Below are 19,966 nucleotides of genomic sequence, written 5' to 3'. Positions count from 1 at the left end.
ATTTGTTTGAGTTGTATAGTATCCGATTCAAGATTATGGTAGACAAAAACGTCCTACCATTTGATAGCAATTTGTTTGCCAATACAGGGAATATATTCATGATTATTATTAGTATTTGCAGATATAGTAAATGACCACTTCAATATCCATAGAATTTGGTAAAGTGAAATAAAATACAAATGATAATTAATATTGGGATCACTCCCATTTTTTTTCGATGAAGCGAGTTTGGGATACCTGTTGAGACTCAGGTAATATTTGGGATGAGGATCCCCATATAGCAAACCAGTTTCGAAACCAGTTCGGAAATGGGGTTGTTACGGGCATCTTTAATTGCAGAAACCAAGTGTGCGAATTATATGGGTTTTGTATGGCTAGAACTTTATGCCAAGCATCAATATAATCTGAATGATGGTAATACTTATTTGGGAATTCAGGGGAATATAATTTTTTTACTCTAGATGGGTCTGATCCCCATTCTTCAAAAGATAATATTTTTCTTATTTGTAATTTCGAATAAGCAACTATTTTTGAATTTTTCTGGTGATAGTGAACCAGTGAAATAGATTTTATTTCTAGTAAAATCATCTCGTACCATTCTCTGCTTTTGCTGCCATTCGAAGGACAGAGGTTATTGCACAAATAATATTTGGCAACTGTATTTGGGTTGTCTAAAACATGTTTATCTTCAATAATGGCATCAGCTATAAAATAAGATTCTTCGTACTGGGATTTTCCAGTAGAAGTTGTCTTTCTTAGTATGGGTGATTGTTGAAAACCTGGAGTATGTGGAGAAGATGGAGTTAGTCTTGAATATATTGGATATGTAATATTTGGGGAATATGTTTGTGGACTAGTGGGTGTGCTGCTAGGTGAATAGGTTGTCACACTTCTTATTGGAGATTGTGTAATATTAGCTGGGATAATATCTAAAAAAGTTTCCATTGGTGCTTTGCCCTTTTGCTCAGCAGTATTCGTATTCATATTCATATAAAATAAAGATAAAGGAAATGATAAAGGTGGTGGATCAAATTGATCAGTGTTGCCCCCTTGCAAAAATTCACAAGTAAGAAAATCAGAAAAATGGTTAGCAGTACCTTTGAGATGTTCAATGGAAAAGTCAAAGGAGGATAAGATAGCTTACCATCGAGCAAAGATTTGCTTGGAGACAAGGTTTTGCACATCCTTAGTAAGAATATCAGTAGCTGTTTTGCAATCTGTTCTAATAAGAAAATGAGTATTTAAAATATCAATCTGAAATTTGGTAACACAATGTACTATAGCAAGGATTTCTTTTTTAACAGTGAAATAGTTTTATTGAGTGGAATTCCATGCTTTAGAAGTATAACGAATTAATTGTTTGGTAGAATTGATGCGTTGTTTTAATATGCCACCTAGTCCTAATTCAGAAGCATCACATTCTATGATTTTAAAAGTATTAGGATTGGCTAAAGTTAGACAAGGTAATTTCTTGGCTTTGAGTTTTATTTTCTTCACAGCTTGAGTACGTTCTTCTGTCCATTTAGGATGATTCTTTTTTAGTCTATCATATAAAAGTTGGCATCTAATGCTAAATTTTCATAAAAATCTACTATATAATTTAAGATTCCTAAAAAGTGTTGTAATTCTGTTTTATTGAGAATAACATCTGGGAATTTCTCCGCTAATTGGATAGATCTTTCAATTGGTAAGATGGTACCATAATTAATATGATGTCCTAAAAATCTTATTTTTGTTTGGAATAAATTTATCTTTTTAGCAGAGACAACTAATCCTACACGTTTATTGCATTGATGAAGACTTTAATGTGTTTAAAATGTTGCTTTATATTTCTTGAAAAAACTAATACATCATCAATATATACTATCATAAATTGGTAATATGGATTAAATACATCATTCATAATTTTTTGAAATTCTGATGGAGCATTTTTTAAACCAAATGGCATTACATTCCATTCATATTGTCCAAAAGGGACATTGAATGCATTTTTATATTTATCTTCTTCTTTCATTTGTATTTGCCAATATCTTGATTTTAGATCAAATGTATAAAAGATTGTAGCTAGAGCTAATCTATCTAACAAATCTTTTTTATTTGGAATTGGATATCTTATCCATTGGAGGACTTTATTTAAAGGTTTGTAATTAATAACTATTCTAGGAATTCTTCGTTCTTTTTCAGCATTTTTATTTACATAGAATGCAGCACAGTTCCAAGGAGATGTACTTGATCTAATTAATTGTTTAGCTAATAATTCTTTTATTTCTATTTGGCATGTTTCTAATAGGGTAGAATTCATTTGAACTGGTCTTGCCTTAGTAGGTATTTTTGTTTCTTCAAATCCTGATTCATAAGGTAATCCAACGACATGTTTTTTCCTATCCCAGAAAGCATTGGGTATCTCACTACATATTTCTTGTTCTATTTGCTTCTTAATATTTTGTATTTGTTCTATTGTTTCTTTCTTTTGCAACTCATCTTCAGTACTTTTATAATTAATTTCTTCTTTTAAAGAGAACAAGAATGATTCTTTATTTTTTCTAGAGGTTTTAACACTATTAATTTCTTTAATTTTAGGTTTATCTATAAATTCAAATATTATTTTATTACCTGCCATGTTGTTTCTATTCCTGTGTAATTAATTATTATGGGATATAATAATGTAAGAAATGAGACTCCTAATATAACTGCTTGACTCGGTCCTTTAACCATAATAAAAAGAGTTGGAAAACAATGTCCATTGTTGCAGACTACAGCAGTAGATAATTTATATTTTATGAATAATCGATTACCATCTGCAGTATTTAATATTTGAGTTGTTTTGTCAAAATATTTTGTAGGGACTAAACCTTCATTAATACAATTCAAATCTGCACCTGAATCTATAAGAGCTAATGATTGGAAATTGTATTCATTCTGAATAATAATTGTGACAAGTACACCATTTTTGAGTTATAATTTCATTAAGTACATTTACAGATCTGTTACTGTCTTTAGGTTTATTATCTAATGAATCTATAACATCTAGAGGATCTATAACATCTAGAGGCTCTATAACTGGATCCAGTAATTGGTCAAATTCAAGTTCATCTGTATTACTTATTTCCTCTTTTTAAGTCTGTAACAGTTGGTTAAGATTTGTACTAAGTTGGTTTGTAAACAGTTAGTTAGTCTGTAACAGTTGGTTAAGATTTGTACTAAGTTGGTTTCGTAAATGATATTATGCAATTTAGAGCAGTTTATAGTGTAAAAATTTATGAAGCTACTTATACTACTTGGATCTTAGTTGATATATCTCCTTTCTCTTTCGTTATGATTTTAATTATTCTCCTATATGTGAAATATTTTAGAATGTAGAAGAATTTATAAACAGAGTAGATCTTGGAGTGTCAATGGTATCAAAGCCAACTCTGTAACACCAACTTCGAAACTCAGTTATTATCTAAAGATTATTAAGTGTAAGTGATAGTACTCTATAAGGTAGAAACACTAATTAAATTTACCATTAGAGAAAGTTGGACTGAGAGTTGAGGCTTAGACACCCAGTCCAAAAAGACCGTTAAGGCCAGGAGAGCCGCTGAGGTCGAAAGAGACATAAGAGGTAGTCCAAAAAGCACTCATCCGCAAGCTAATAATGGCAAATTTTATTAGGAATCTATCAAGTAGAACACTACCACAAGCAAGTAATACTCTAAAGATAAAAAACAAGGAAGAAGTTGTAATAGACAATATAGAAAACAAATATCAAACTGGAATATACCAAAAGTACCTATATCAGATATATATAGGAAAGGAACGTTTGAATTAAAAGTAGGTTATGCTAAAAAGACTGTAGAGCAAACTTTATCAGTAACTAGTAATCAAGAAAATTTTCAGTTATTATCTGATAAAATAATACAATCACATAAGAATAAAAGTTATAATTATCTACATATAGGGTTAATTCAAATAGCTATTAAACCATTAACTAGGTTAGGATTAAATACCTCTATTTTAGCATGCTTAAGAGATACTAGACATAATAGGTTTTCTGATTCCTTATTAGGTATGATAGAATCTAGTTTATGTAGTGGACCTATCTATTTCAACTGTTTTCCAGATTATTCTATATCATTAAGTGATTCAAATATACTAAAGGTATTATCATTAAATCTTAAAACTCAAGGTTTTGATATGCTTCCAGGATCACAAAATATTGCTATAGTATATCGCATATATTATAAAGTAATGAATACTTTATACCTAAATGCTATACAAATAGACACGAAGGGAAAAACTACTTTCTTTCAAACAAACATAAACAAATCTAATGTAATAATTCCAAAAACCATACAATGGTCAGATATTGTATTACCAGAATCATGGAATATACAAAATGAAAACCAACATTTAAAGGCACCCATTCATAATATTCCTGATAAAATTTTTGAACATACTGATGGGAGAATAGAAATACAATTTCCAAATCAAATTATCAGACATACTAGGGATGATGCTAGTATCAATCTAAACCCTAAAACTATTGAATCATTCAGGAACTCTACTTCAAGTAGTATGCATCCGAGAATACAAAGTCTATTACGAACCAGAGATAATATAGTTATCCCTCAATACCAATCCACAGTAAAAACTGAACCTGATCTATCAGATACCGAAATGGATTTCCATGTTTTAACTCTTACTATTCCAGAAAGAGTAACAAAACAATGGATAGAACAGAATTATGTCTCAGACGAAAATAAAGACATAAAAAATTGGTAATTGAAAAAATTTGAACCTAGATTAATAGAATTATTTCATAAAAAATAAAATAAAATATATAAATCTAAAACTTGCACTATAGGATTTTTTACTTAGTTAAGAAATATCTTAAAAGAAAAAAATGTTAAAGTTCCTAATTTTGAAATAAATAAAATAGAAAAGCAGTATACTACCTATAATACCATATAAGGCACTAGTATTACTAATGTTCATCCTCCAGGACGAAGTATTATCATAAAAGGAACAAATAAAGAAGGAAAAAGCTCTCTTGTGTCAGAAACAATAGCTACTCCCTATAAAATGACTACTAGAGAAATAGTTCATAGAACATAATTAATTCCCCATATTATAGAACAAAATAATTATACTAATTTATTTATGCAATCAATAGGAAAACAAACTTTAATAATAGAAAATATGATTAAACCAAACCCTATTCAAGAATCGAAAAAAACCTTATTCTTCAAACCACCTCCTGAGCTAAATAAAGAAAAATTTCACATGGGAGAAACTCCCCCTTCAAATTTAATCATAATATATAATTTTGATGTAAAATTTTCTTGAGATTATCTCAAAATCTAATTTTATATCTAATTATAAAATTTTAAATTTAAAAATAGTTAAAATCAAGTAAATCTATAAACATATGAAAATCTTGAAAATGGACAGTGTAGATAATATGTTGTAAGATGCACTATTTCTGAGACTTTAAATCTTTTTAATTTTCTGACTCAGACATCTCGATGTCGAGATGATCAATTACAGGGTTTTTCAACATCAAAACAACTTTTTCCAATGGAGTTTTGAGGTGCAGCCGTAGTTCTACATTATAAGGTTGCAACCTTATATAAACTTTTTCATATATATATATATATATATATATATATATATATATATATATATATATATATATATATATATATATATATATATATATATATCTGTGTGTGTGTGTGTGAAAAAGTTTATATAAGGTTGCAACTTTAAAATGTACAATTACATATGCGTCTCAAAAATCCATCGGAAAATATGAAAAACCTATATTTGATCATCTCAACATCGAGATTAATGAATATGAATAAAATAAAGAATTTTAAGTTCCAAAAATAGTGCATCATACAACACATTATCTAGACCGTGGATTTTCAAAATTTTCATTTATAGATTTTACTTGATTTTAAGCATTTTTGGAGTTTAAAGTTTTATAATTAGATATAAAAATAGATTTCAGATAATCCTAATAATTTTTTACACCAAAATTGTATGTTATGATAAAATTTGGAGGTGCTCCTTTATTGGATTGTTTAAGGTCACAACCTTATAGAAACCACATTCATATATATATATATATATATATATATATATATATATATATATATATATATATATATATATATATATATATATATATATAACAGTGATTTCATGCAACTATTGTATAATAATATGATGCAATAGCCTTCAAAAACCATGTTAGAGACATTTGTTTGATCTAAATTATAAAATATACACTATTTTCATTCTAATAAACAATCACAGAAAAGAAAATTAGAGAATGCAACCTAGAAAGTATTATTTTAGCCCAATTAACATAGACCTTCCATTTTGGTGAGATGCTTAGATCTTGGCCTTAGAATGATCATTTTCCTTTCAAATTTTTTAATTAATTTTATTATCATTAGATTAACAATATTAAAAAATAAAAAAAATTTTAAATTCATTAAGACGTAGATCTTGAAATTCATCAAATGGACGGTCCAGATTCATTGTTCGATGGGACTCATTTTTACTATATATAGGGTGCAAATTAGTTTTTCTTTTTTTAGATTGATTATTGAGATGAAATGAGTATGTGTGCAAAATTTTGGATTATACAAATACCATAAATATGATTTTCTAGAAATATAGTTGAATTATACTATGATACAAGCGTTTCATAAAATCACTAACGCTTTATATTTATAGAGTACAAGGTGCTCCTTCAGGTAAGTTACCTCGAGGTTGGATGGAGCACTTGTTCAAACATCAATCTCCTTGTGAAGAACAAAGGTGAAAACAGAAGAAAACATTATCCATATTGTGATCAATTTAACATTACAAAACCCCTCCTTTTATGAAATGAGTCTTTCGTGGAAGCCCTACTATTTATCTTGAATGATTTACCAAAAACAAAACCTTTTACAGGTATGTATCTGGAATCCTTTATAAATTTGTTAGAACAGAATAAAGAACACAAAGCAGTTCCTTATGACCAAAATACAAAATAAACAAGATGTCCTGAAATAAAAAAATAATATAAAACAAAAAAAATAAAAAATAAATAAAAGAACTGGTCAGATCTCTAAAAGAATTTAAAAATATCGTAAGTTTGAAAGACAAATTTTGTGAAAATTAACAAAACATGTAGATTTCAAACTTGGAATCCTTCGTCAAAAGAGCATGCAAGAGTGCAAAGAATGGAACTTGCAGAGATGCCATGATCCACGTGCTCGTATTGATTGGGGACAGTTCAACAACAAAGTCAATGAGATGGATGCAATTGCACACCCTCTTTTCTCATTTCAAAATAACAAGCATTGAAAACAGAATTTAGCAATGAGGACTCTCTAATAATGCAATTGCAGCTCAAGGGGAAACGAAACAGACACTTTATCGTCCCCGATGAGCACCGTGCTTACTCCAGCCGGCACAACTTGGTACGCCGTCTCCTCCACCACAGTGAAACTCTGGCATCCATTCAGCTTAAACTTCACCACCTCACTGCCACCCGCGGACACAAACACCCTCTGAAACCCGACGAGCTGCTTAAGGGGCATGCCTAACAACCCGGAAGGCGGCACAGTGTAAACCATGACCACATGGCTGCCACCTATCGTGCCGACATTTTGCACTATGACTTCGATCTCAAAGGTCTTAGCACAACTCAAATCAGAAACAAGAGCGGCAGGGCACGGGGGTGGTTTGACACTTTCAGCGTACGATAGTTGTCGACATTGTACATACTTCCCCAAGTGGATCGCCAGGCTCTTGGTTGCAGTTTTTAAGGTGTAGTTAAAACTAGTGTAGCTCAGGCCGTAACCGAAGGGGAAGAGGGGTTTGCCAGAGAAGAACTTGTAGGTTCTTCCGGGATATCCCAAATCATCGATGGGTCTCAACGGCATTGATGTCATGGGGAACTGGTGTACGTAGTCTGCTTGGTACCATGTGATGGGGAGCCGGCCACCTGACAAATTTTGAGTTGGAACCCATTAATAAATAGTGACATATCTGAAATTCCACTCTTCCTCTTGCTCAAGTAATGAAATGCCAAGAATTCACTAATAAGATCAATGAAGTGATTGAAAGCACTTTTTATCTCTTTCTAAATAGAACGCAAAATAGCACCCCCAATGTAGCTAGAATTGTATCCTTTTCCCAATATAATACAAAAATAGCATCCTAATGCAGAAAGACATTGACATAAATGAGAAGAGAAACTAAGGCTACTCATTTTACAAATGAATAACCATGTGCTAAAAATAGAATGGCAAAACAATATTCATATAGACTACACCAAAAAGTTGGGATAAAGCTCAGATGATCATGAATAGAAAAATGTTTGCGATGAAATTTCGAAGAACGAGTTTCGAAAGGAATGCCTCAAACTTCAAGTGGTCTTTTGCATTTATGACAGTCCTGGTTTAATCCTTTGAAAGCTAATCTAAGATGTGCCTTTTCTTACTTTTTTTTCACTCTCATATAAGGGGACTTTTTTTTCGAATTTTGAGATCCTTTGGACAAAATGGAGAAAATACTTCAGTTGTAATTCTAGAAAAGAAAGCTTCCACTAGGATAAACAAACTATTGCACAGGGGAAACAAAATGAACCACAAACCTGGATTGTAATGCCCATAGATTACATCAGCGATGGCACGCCCTCCTTCACCACCCGGATAACCGGCCCACACAACTGCAGATACGTTGGGGTTGTCCATGGCAAAGGAAATATCGACACCTCCAGCAGACAAAATGACCAAAATGACAGGCCCCTTGGCGGCATCCGCAATCTCACTGATCAATTGATGTTGGTAACCGGGAAGGAGAAGATCATTCCTATCACGGCCTTCAGCCTCCACCGACAAGTCGATTCCCATGAGGAGGATGGTGGCATCAGCGTTTTTTGCTGCCGTTACAGCCCGATGAAACAGGGTCATGTTCAGGCAATTTATGTCTGCACATCCAGGTTCATAACTTACATTGGCATACTCTGAAAGTCCTATGAGAGGGGTCATATTTCTACACGGATATCCTGCAAATGAGAACACAAACAAGAATTAAGGAAATCGATCTGTAAAACTCAAAAAGTAGTAGTAATGGGGAAGTAAGAATCATTTTCACCCCTTTACTTACCTTCATAATTCCCGATCATCGCATTGGAGGCATTGCCATGGGGACCGACCACCACGACATTCTTATGTTTGAGCTTGTTCAGAGGAAGGCCACCCATGGAATTGTTGAGTAGGACTATGCCTTCCCTAGCAGCCTCTGCCGCTAGCTCAATATTGGAGTCAGAGCACACATCGGACTTGCCGAGGCCTGCATAAACAGGGCTTCCATCAAAAAAGCCCAGCCTCATGAGTACCATGTACAAATTGTTCAAGGCCTTATCAATGTCAGCCTGTCTGACCTTGCCCTGGGAAACTGAAGAATTGGTGTATTTGGTGAAATAGAGTCCACAGTCCAAATCCAATCCTGTAACCACCAGCCCACGATGTAAAATTAAATCACAAGCGGATTGGTAAGTAAAAAAATTACCAATATATATGTTTGGCATAGCAGTATCAAGAATAAAATCCAAGAAGAGGATAATCGCATCGGAGGTTCCTGCCTGCTCGGAGGGTTTGTGCCACAGTGTCCTCTGGGGTGTCATTGAGGAATTTGTGGCCATGATGCATCACTTCCAGTGAATCACAGTCAGAAACAATATACCTATAACAATTGATTTCAAATGGGGCAAAGTTATATGAGGTGAGGATCATAGCACCACAATCAGAAGTTGGCAAACATGTAGAAGGAAAGAACAGAAGTTGGCAAACATGTAGAAGGAAAGAATAGGGAAAAAACTGGGATATGAAGACGAGAAAAAAGAAATTGCATATGCTCCATCACTCACCCATGGAGGTTCCATTCTCCTCGAATGGTCTCTGAGAGAAGCTTGGGATCTGCGCATGTAGGTATGCCATTGACCCTGTTGTAAGAGCACATGACGCTGCTGACATCGCCGTCCCGCACACACATCTCAAAGGGGCGGACGAACGTCTCTAACATGTCCCTCTCTGTCACCTGCCCATCTCAAATCATCAAAAACCATGGAGACGAGAAGAATAAGCGACCATTGTTTAAAAGTAAATGAATCAATGGCATCCATGTTCTTACCCTCGCGTCGAAATGGTAGCGGTCGACACCTTGCCAATTATCGACATCATAAGCTGCGTAGTGCTTGCAGCATGCAGCAACTTTGAGGGGCCTTGTGTTCAAGTCCTCCTCTGTTGTGTTGGTGCCAGGAGTGGTTCCCTCGACATCTTGAAGGCCCCTGACATAGTTCACGGCGTAGCGTCCCACCGTATATGGGTCTTCCCCAGGTGTCTCCATGATCCTCCCCCATCTTGGATCCCTAGCCACATTGATATTCGGGCTCCAGAATGTTAGGCCAGCCAAACCCAGATTGTTCATGGCTCTGGCCTCGGTAGAAACCACCTAAAATGCACATACAAAAGGCATGGAACTTCAGCATCATTTTTTAGGATGATTTTGTATGATAGAGGTAAGCAGGTCTCTGGTTTAATGTTTCCACTTGGAATTAGGCTGCATGGAAATACGGGGTTAGCGTTGCTCAAGCAGTGTTTAAGGGTTAATCATCCTGGTTTGTACGAGGGAAGCCACAAAGACAATATTCATAAAATATTTTTCCCTTTTTTGTGGGTATGTGTGGTTTTTCCCAGCCTGCCAAATCCGGGTCTGGTACCCATAATAAAGGTACTATTTTTCAATCCACCTCGTGGCTTGGTCTCCGCCGTTACCCCAAGTGAGTAACTCGCCCAAGTAGGACCAAGATGCCTTTAAATATAAAAGAAGAAATTCAAAAAATTGCATAAAAAAAAAATATATCTAAGTAAAATAAATTTGAAGGAACTGTAAGAAATCCCATAAAAAAAAATATAAAACATCTGTTTATAAAAAAATTAATTTATGGTTGGTTTAAAAAAAATATTCAAAAAATAGGAAAATATAAAAATATGCCACATGACAAGAACAACTCTCAGTGTAGAAAAATTCTAAATTACATATATAATTTTTATGCATTGATTTAGGAGTTCTATATGTATTTATGATTTTTCTTTTTTTAAAGAGTGATTTACATACAGATTTCAAAAAAATACAAAACGCTCTATTTATAGGTGTAAATTACAAAGAAGGTCGGTCAACCCACCTTCTTTTTTTTTTTTCCAAAATCGTTTCTCAATCTGAGGACATCCTCATACTGAATTCTAATTATTGTCTTTTAAATTTTTTCTTGTTAGTAGGGCACTTATCTACAAACAAAAAACCAAAAAAATAAAAATAAAATAAAATTCACACCAAGAATTCCATCATTGGATCGAAAGGTAATTTTGAAAAAATAAATAAATAAATAAAAAGACAAGTTGACTTTCGTTGTAATTATTGCCTATAAAGAAAGCATTTCATATTTTTTTAAAAAAAAAATTAGGATCCACCTATAAGTGGCTCTTTTTTATAGGTGGCTTTTTTTCTTTCTTTTTCTTAAGTGCACCGAGTAATCAGGTACTCACAAATGTTTTATCATTGCATTAAAGAAAAGAGAGAAAAAAGAGTATCGCTGCTCAGTGTCGACTCCTTTCACCTGGCCTATAGCCTTCCAGAGAGATTCATTGAAAGACGCTGCCATTAGGATTACTTCTGGGAAGCTGGTGGCAGCCGGGACGATATCGTCGAAGTGAGTTCCATGGCCAACATACGCCACTCCATGCAGAGCCTCCGACCACCAGTCGTACTTGGGGAGCCCCAGGCGAGGGACCCCGGTAGCTTGGTCCCCTATCTGCCCCACCTTCTCCACCAATGTCATCCTGTCGATCAAATCCTTCACGCGAACACCATACGATAACGACTTGTCGCAGAAGGGGAAGCTCTTCATGTCCAGGCCCAAGTCCTTAAACCTCAAATGATCGCAAACAATGGTCGGTCCTTGACCAGAGGTCAGGGTCACTGCTGAAGACGAGAGCCCAGTGCCAGGCCTTGCAGCCATAGTGAGTAGGGGAAGAATGGCTGCCCCCAGAGAGAGAAAGAGTTGGAAGGTTGCCATTGCCATTGATGAGAGGAGTAGGTGCTGTAAAATGTTTGAAGGATTAGGTCTCTACTTATGGGATAAAAAAATGCCTAAATTTGACGTGTCGTTTGATCTTATCCTCTTTCTCTCTCTTCTCACTCTCCTCTCTCTCTTGCTGGATGACAGATCAATTTGCTTAAAACGTTTTCGAGAATGCTTTCTGTTCATTTTAGGATGACAGATCAATTTGCTTAAAACATTTTCGAGAATGCTTTCTGTTCATTTTACTAAATTTAAAGGGTAATGTTTTGGAAAGTGAGGTGTAAGAGAAGACCAGGGGTTACATGGATAGATGACGGTTACCTGCAACTTTGAATAAAATCGGGTTAAGGCTTTGTTGTTCGCCTTTACGCTTTTCTGTTCATTTTTCTTTACAGTTGTTTTCTAAAAACCAGAATTTTTAAACCTTAATAGGAACCAACAGCGGTCTTAAGTCTTTCATATAAAGTTAGATGAAGATAACAATTTCATAGATACTATTACTTTATTATCTTAATCATCCATTAATAAGAAAGGTTAAAAAAGTAATTTTGAGATATTTGTTTTTTTTTTGAGATGGATCAAGGTTAAAAAAAGTAAATTTTGAGAGTTTTTTTTTTTTTTGAAAGGTGATATGGTGAGAGATTATGGAAATTTTATTTCTCCTAATATTTCCTAATTTTCTTTTCAAATACCTAAAATTTTTGGAATGAATATATGCTCTTTTTAAGATATAGGTGAAGTTATGTTATCCCCAAAAAATTATGATATAGAGAGATTATGGAAATCTTATTTCTTCTAATATTTTCTATTTTTTTTTTTCAAAGACCTAAATTTTTTGGAATGAATATAGAGCTTTTCAACTTATCTTAATGTTGTAGACTTATCTAAATATGAATCCTAAATATAATTAAATTTAGAGATTCGTGTGTCTCTCTTATCCTTCCCACCGCACTAAGTATGAGACTTTATCTAGATAAGTCTAGGCACGTACTCTCTCTATTCAGAAGATATGCGATCTTGTACTCTCTCTCTCTTCCCTCTCTCACTCTTTTTATTTTCTAAGATTGCGCTCTTTCTCTCTCTCTTCGAGTTAGGAATCCTATTTTAAAAGATATGTTATCCCTTAAAATTTATGTGTTAGTTCTTCTCATAAAGTATATGTACTATCCCACTCTACTCTACTCTTTTTCTCTCTCCCCTTAGATTTAAGAATGTGTCCTACCGCCTCTATACAATTAGGGACCCTTCTTATTTTCGCGATAGGTGTCCACTTCTTATTTTCGCGACAGGTGTCCACCCCTTGACTCTTACTTAATACGTCAGGTGTCCACCTCTTAACTCTTGCTTAATAATGTAGCATAGATGGTTGGATTACATGTACCTGGATTACATGTGTTGCACACGTAAGAATAAACTATGAAAATATATATTAAAAAAAAATGATAATTTAGAAGCCTTTAGTAAAAATATAAAAATTAATCATGATAAATTTAAAACTTCACACTATAAAATATAGACTTATTAAAAAAATATTAAAATATATAAATATAAATTTTTACATCGTGATAAAGACAAAAAATTATTTTCTGACATTCTAAAATTTATAATAATAGTAAAAATTGGTTATGATTAATTTTGGATCCATAGTAATTCATCAAATTATATTTAAATTTTTTAAATGATGATATGTAATTTTTTTTAAAAAAAGTACAAATATTTTTAAACTAGAGTTTATTAATTTAAAATGTAAAATTTTAACAAAATTTTTTATGATGCATCAAAACTCCTAAATAAAATTATGGATTACGTGTGCTGCACCTAGGAATGAAATATAAAAATACATAAAACAAATCTCTTCATAATTTAAAGGATAATATTATTTTTTTGGGCAATATATGCAATGCGCTCGTATGATGATCGTACTATATCAAGATCACTATAAGCATTTAAAAATATCACGATATGTATCATTCATGCAATAAGAGTGCTCAAATCATATGTGCCATAGATATAGAAAATCACAATTTTTTCATTTCAAAAAGTTTATTCATATTTAAAAGAAGAAAAAAAAGGGAAAGCGCTAACCCGGTAAATAATTGCTTCGATTCAATGCTCTCAATGATTACCCTTGGCTACTCTTACTGTTTTGATAATATCTAATACGATTTTCTAATGAAGTATCATTTTTCAAAAAATTTACATGCATATCTCATAAGATTTTAAATGTGGAGGGATAGAGATATAGACCAAGTTGAAAGACAGAGAGCGAGAGGCTAGGATAACTAAGAGAGAGAGACATTAGGGTAACTAAAAAAGAGAGAGAGAGAGGGTAACTAAAAAAGAGAAAGAGAGAGAGAGGCTACATTGTAAATGTGAAGAGAGAGATGCTATAAAAAGATGAGCTTACATAAATATCTCATGTGGGATCATTTCCCAAAAATTTGCATGCATATCTAATAGGCTTTTAAATATGGAGAGAGAGTTGTCATCAAAATTTGCATATATATCAAAGGTGGATTAAATATGAAGAGAGAATGAGATGACATAAAACGAGGTGTTTATATGCATATCTTACAAATAATAATAATATAAAAAAAAAAAAAAAAAGACACTTATCAACAAAACAAGTAAAGTTGGGTAATGGGAGATACTTTCTTCAACAAAACAAGTAAAGTTGGGTAATGGGAGATACTTTCTCTCTAATGTATCAAATATCTTGTGGACTTTTTAATTGGAGAAAAAGTTTGGAAGCGATGAAGAGATGGATATTAAGCAATATAGAGTTGGTGAATTTATTTCCTTCTAAAGATACTCTTCTAAAAAAAGATGTACTATATCACCCATTTAGATCATCTCCTTAGATCGCTCTCCATCTATCTCATATCTTTATCTATTTTCTAACCCTATTTTCATCATCTACATTTTAAAAAGAAATTAGTCTATCTCGAAAATTGTGTGATTGGGTATAGAAGTGCTCTCTCTCTCACATTTGGTTTTCTAAAAATAACTCACATTGTTCAAAAAGTGACCAAAGATATGTAAGAGAGAAAAACACACTTTACACTATATATAATTTTAAAAAAATGGAAGAATCTAAAGTTCTTCAAAATCTGACCGAATGCTCTTAGAATTTGAGATTTATCTTGCTTTTTATTGACTTAGATAATAATCAATTTTATAGACCATACCAAATATGATACTCTCCATCTCTCTCTCTCTCTCTCTCCAATGTAGAAATATAAAATATGGTAAATTTGGGAATGTGTCCTGCAATCTTTATATAATTACGGCCCCTTCTTATTTTCGTTATATATGTCCACCCCTTAACTCCAGTTAATTTAACTAATAGAAAAATTTGCCTTGTGAAGTAATGATACTATTTACTCTATCACAAAGTTAAAATAAATTTTAAGAGCACGAAAGTATGACATTAAAAATATAAAATTTCTTAAGCATTTTTAAGAATGACTCTTAACTTAAGCTACGAGTCTTCCTGGTCTGTTTCTCTCTCTAGAAACAGGGGATCCAAAGCTACAATCCCCGTGTTTTCTTGGTTTGTTTCTCTCTCTAGAAACATAATACCCAAAGCTACAATCCCCTATGTCTTCCTGGTCTATTTTTCTCTCTAGAAACGTAGGTCTTCCCAATTGCTTTATCCCCATCAGTGACGCACTTTAGGAACCTTGAAACACTGGCAGCCATGGAAGTTCCTCATTGCTCAACACAAACTCACAAAACAAATGAAGCAATGATACCCTGTTTTCAATAAAAGCATGTATATAAAGTATAAACCCTTATCATTAATCATAGTTATAAAGTGACTAAACCATAGTTAAAGCATTTAATGATAAAATAAAATTGTGCGTTTTTTTTGGTATGTGATATTTGTTAAAGTATTTAATGAGAAAAATTATATGGTGTATTTTTTTGGTATGTATTTAAGTAGGTTTGATATTTGTTGAAGTATTTAATGTGAAAATTTATATGGTGTTCTTTTTTTTTGCATGTATTTAAGTAGGTGTGATCTTTTTTAAAGTATTTAATGTGAAAATTTATATGGTGTATTTTTTTTTGGTATGTACTAAGTAGGTATGATGTTTGTTAAAGCATTTAATGAAGAAATTCATATGGTGTATTTATCATGAATTTAAATATTTTATTTTTTATAAAGAGCTTGTACCCCTAGTGTGTGTATACTTATATATTCTATTTTTTTATTATTAAAAAACAAGAAAAAAGATGCAATGGTTATGTCAAAAGATCCATTTTGGGATTATTGTGAAGAAAGAAGACATAAATTGTATTGCAATTTTAACGGTGAAGGATTTTCTACAGCGATAACAAGATTCAAATATCACTTCTCAAGAGAACAAGGGAATGATATAAAAGCTTGTCCTCAAGTACCAGATGATGTACAAGCTATGGCTGTTTCTGCGACACACAAGGTATCTTCTAAGCCTCCAAATAAGTAGAACAAAATTACATCATATGCTCAAAATGTTGATTAATGTTCGATAAACTTAAGTACATCTAATACCAGTTCCCATTTGCAATAAAGTTATTTACCATCATTGCTAAATAAGAAAAATAAAGATTTTGTTGACAAAGAAGTTGCTCGTGCATTTATTATAAATAATATTGTATTTAATGTTATCAATATACAATCATTTGTCAATATGATAAATGCATGCATCAATTTTGGTGGTAGTCACACATTGCCAAGTTATCATCTATTCGTACTAAAGTAGTATAAGAACTTAAGACAAATGTTGATGCATATGTAGTCATGTGTTCAATCAGGATGTACTTTGATGTCAGATCTTTGGTCGGATATGAAAAATCTGTTGTTCCAATTGAGGTATCTGAGCATAGCATGACTGGATTATTTCTTGAAAAGATTCTTGTTCAAGTCATTGAAGAGTTAGGACCACAAAATATCATTCATCTTGTGACTAGCAATGGATCAAATTATGTACTTGCTGGCGATATAATAGATTCAAGATTATCTCATATTCATAAAACACGGTGTGCTACCTATGGGTTGAATTTGCTTCTAGAAAATATTGATAAAAATGTTATTTGAGTACAAAATCTCATTAAGGATGCTAAGTTAATAGTGGATTTCATGTATGGACATACCATTGTTGTAGATTTAATGAGAAAGCACACTAATGGAAGGGACTTGAAAAAGTATGGTAAAACTAGATTTACCACTAACTTTTTGATGGTTTAATCTGTATCGCAAGTAGTAGAGGGTTTGAGAGTAATAGTTGCATCCTCTGAGTGGAGAGCTATGAATTAAAGCAAGAGTAAATATAGAACAAAAATCATAGAAATATTTCAAAGCTCCAAATTTTGGAATGATGCGACAAATGCAATCACTACATTAACGCCTCTTATCAATGTGCTTCATTTGGGTGATAGTGAGGGGTCAACCATGAGATATTTATATGAAGCAATGGAAAGGGTAAGAGATGCTCTAAAAAGAAATTGTAATGGCAATGAATCTAAGTATCTTGAATTGGTGAAGATATTTGAAAAGAGGCGAAAGGAAAATATAATTCACCCCATTCATACTGTTGTCACATTTTTTAATCTAACTTTAATGTAAGGTGGGTTTGTTAAACTTGATTATCTTGGAGTAAAGGATGGCTTTACCTTGATTTCAAATTCAATGATCTATGAAGAACAAAAAACTATATTCTTTTCAGAGTTGTTGAAGTATTATACGCGGGATTCAAATATATTTGATGGTGTTCCATTGGGATTATTGTCAACAGCTCATTATCGTAAGTATCTTATTGATTATTAGGTTTTTGTATCTTTTTGCATTATTTATTTTTTAGTATTTTAATAAAATAAATTTTATCCCACTTTTAATTGTATCTTGAGTATGTGGCTAAAAATTTCTCATTATGTAGGAGTTCGGTGGGAAGTATGTAGAGAAAGCATTCCATTGATTCGAATGGTTGTCATTTGGATTTTGAGCCAACCATGTAGCTCATCAGTATGCGAAAGAAATTTGAGTACTTTTGAAGCGACTCAAACCAAAAAAATGAATAGATTGACACCAACTATGTTAACCGACTTGGTTTACATACGAGTGAACTCGAAGATGATGGCTGCATCACGTGAAAATGAAATTCGAGATTCTAATGCAATTAAGCTTGAACAACTTGGTTCATTGCCAGAAGAGATTTCTGAAAGGCAGAAAATGAGGACACCTCTCCAAACGATGATGATGATGATGATGCATGGCCAAATGAATTGGGGATTACACCTTCCGAAACTCCTATTTTTTCTTTTGACTCTACCATGCTTTATGCTTAATTTTGAATATTTCTAGTTAATTCTGCATTTAATATTGGATGATTAGATGAGAGTCATGGAACATCTAAATTAATTGACTTAATTATATTAGTCTAGTAAAGTTTTTATGGACTTAGTTATTGATGGCATTGACATAATTTTTATTTTTTACAATTTTAAAATTTATAATACTTTAACTTCTCCGATTTTTTGACTCTGATTTTTTTAGCCTAGTCTGATATATTGGCGATATCTTTACATGAAGTATGTTTGCCGATCCGTATTTTTAACTCAATTTTTTCATCGGATTTTTTAAAATAAAAACGATTTCTTTCCGATTTTATGGTAAACCGATTTATTGATAGTCCTTCACTTGCTAATTATGCTCTTAAGTGCAGGGATTTATGATTAGAAATAAAACATATAAAGTAATTTAAATAATCATAAAAAATAATAAGAATCTGTCACAAAAAATATTAAATATATCTAAGAGAAATAAATGATAAAAGAAGGATACATTTTTCATCTCATCATATCAATAGAATACTTTTTATATATCTAAAAATTTCATAATAATAAATGTGAAAATTGGTCATAATCTATTTTTCAGGGATACAACTTTTGCCAAAAAAATTCAATTTCATATTCAATTTATTAACAAAGCAAGATGATGAGTTATGGGGAAAAATTAAAAACATGAGAAGTTAATGTAAAAAATAAGAACTTCTTTGAGATTCATTCTCATCAAATTACATAATAATAATATGCATTATTTTAAAATTATAAATAAATAAATAAACAAAAAATTTGATATACCTTTAAAGTCCTTTAGAGCTGTTTATAGCATCATAATCACCTGCATAATAACAAACAAATAAAAAGATTCATGAGAATAGACAAATCAACAATAAAAAACTCTAAAAGATATCAAACACAAATAAACAAAAATAGTAATAACCAATGCATACTCTCTCTCACACCAAAAATATTAATAAACAATATATACTCTTTCTCTCCAAAAATAATAATAAATAACGCATTCTCTCTCTCTCTCTCTCTCTCTCTCTCTCTCTATATATATATATATATATATATATATATATATATATATATATATATATATATATATATATATATATATATATATATATATATATATGATGGGCAAGGTCTCTCACGCCTCACTCAACTGCTTTCTCTCACGCCTCTCATTTGATATCGGGGAATGATTTCATACAACAGTTGTATAGTAGAATAATGCAATCATCTTCAAAAACCATGTTAGAGACATTTGCTTTACACGAATTTTAAAATTTACACTGTTTTCATTCTAAAGAACAAGCACAAAAAAGAAAATTTTGAAAATATTCTCTAGAAAGTGCTTCTCTAGGCCTCAGAAGGATTTTTTTGTTTTAAAAATTTTATATAGCGTTATCATCATTAGATTAACAATACTAAAATAGAAAAAAGTGATTTTGAATTTGTTAAGGCCTAGATCTTGAAATTCACCAAATAGACAGTCGAGAT

The 19,966-nt window shown here is 32.1% G+C and overlaps 1 protein-coding gene across 1 annotated transcript; it reads right to left on the bottom strand.

Annotated features, from left to right (window-relative positions):
• Positions 1 to 7,225: 7,225 nt before the first annotated feature.
• On the bottom strand, positions 7,226 to 12,172 carry LOC18448825 (beta-xylosidase/alpha-L-arabinofuranosidase 1). Its single transcript, XM_006858881.3, has 7 exons — positions 11,666 to 12,172; positions 10,180 to 10,500; positions 9,917 to 10,086; positions 9,632 to 9,732; positions 9,154 to 9,495; positions 8,639 to 9,052; positions 7,226 to 7,987 (listed from the first exon to the last, which is right to left on the bottom strand). The coding sequence occupies exons 1-7, from the start codon at positions 12,128 to 12,130 to the stop codon at positions 7,371 to 7,373; spliced, it is 2,430 nt and encodes an 809-aa protein (XP_006858943.3). The 5' UTR covers positions 12,131 to 12,172; the 3' UTR covers positions 7,226 to 7,370.
• Positions 12,173 to 19,966: the final 7,794 nt, after the last annotated feature.

This window comes from Amborella trichopoda, chromosome 3 (genome assembly GCF_054954075.1).
Source record: "Amborella trichopoda isolate Santa Cruz 75 chromosome 3, AtrichopodaSantaCruz75HAP2 v2.0, whole genome shotgun sequence".
NCBI classification, from domain to species: domain Eukaryota; kingdom Viridiplantae; phylum Streptophyta; class Magnoliopsida; order Amborellales; family Amborellaceae; genus Amborella; species Amborella trichopoda.
Note: the sequence above shows the minus strand (reverse complement) of the source record. Positions and strands in the feature narration are given on the sequence as shown.

Coding starts and splice junctions, on each gene's coding strand:
- LOC18448825 (XM_006858881.3), bottom strand. CDS start 12,130: ATGGCAATGGCAACCTTCCAACTCTTTCTCTCTCTGGGGGCAGCCATT. Junction 10,501..11,665: donor TCTGGAAGGCTATAGGCCAG/GTGAAAGGAGTC, acceptor TGTGCATTTTAG/GTGGTTTCTACCGAGGCCAG. Junction 9,496..9,631: donor GGCACAAACCCTCCGAGCAG/GCAGGAACCTCC, acceptor TGGTGGTTACAG/GATTGGATTTGGACTGTGGA.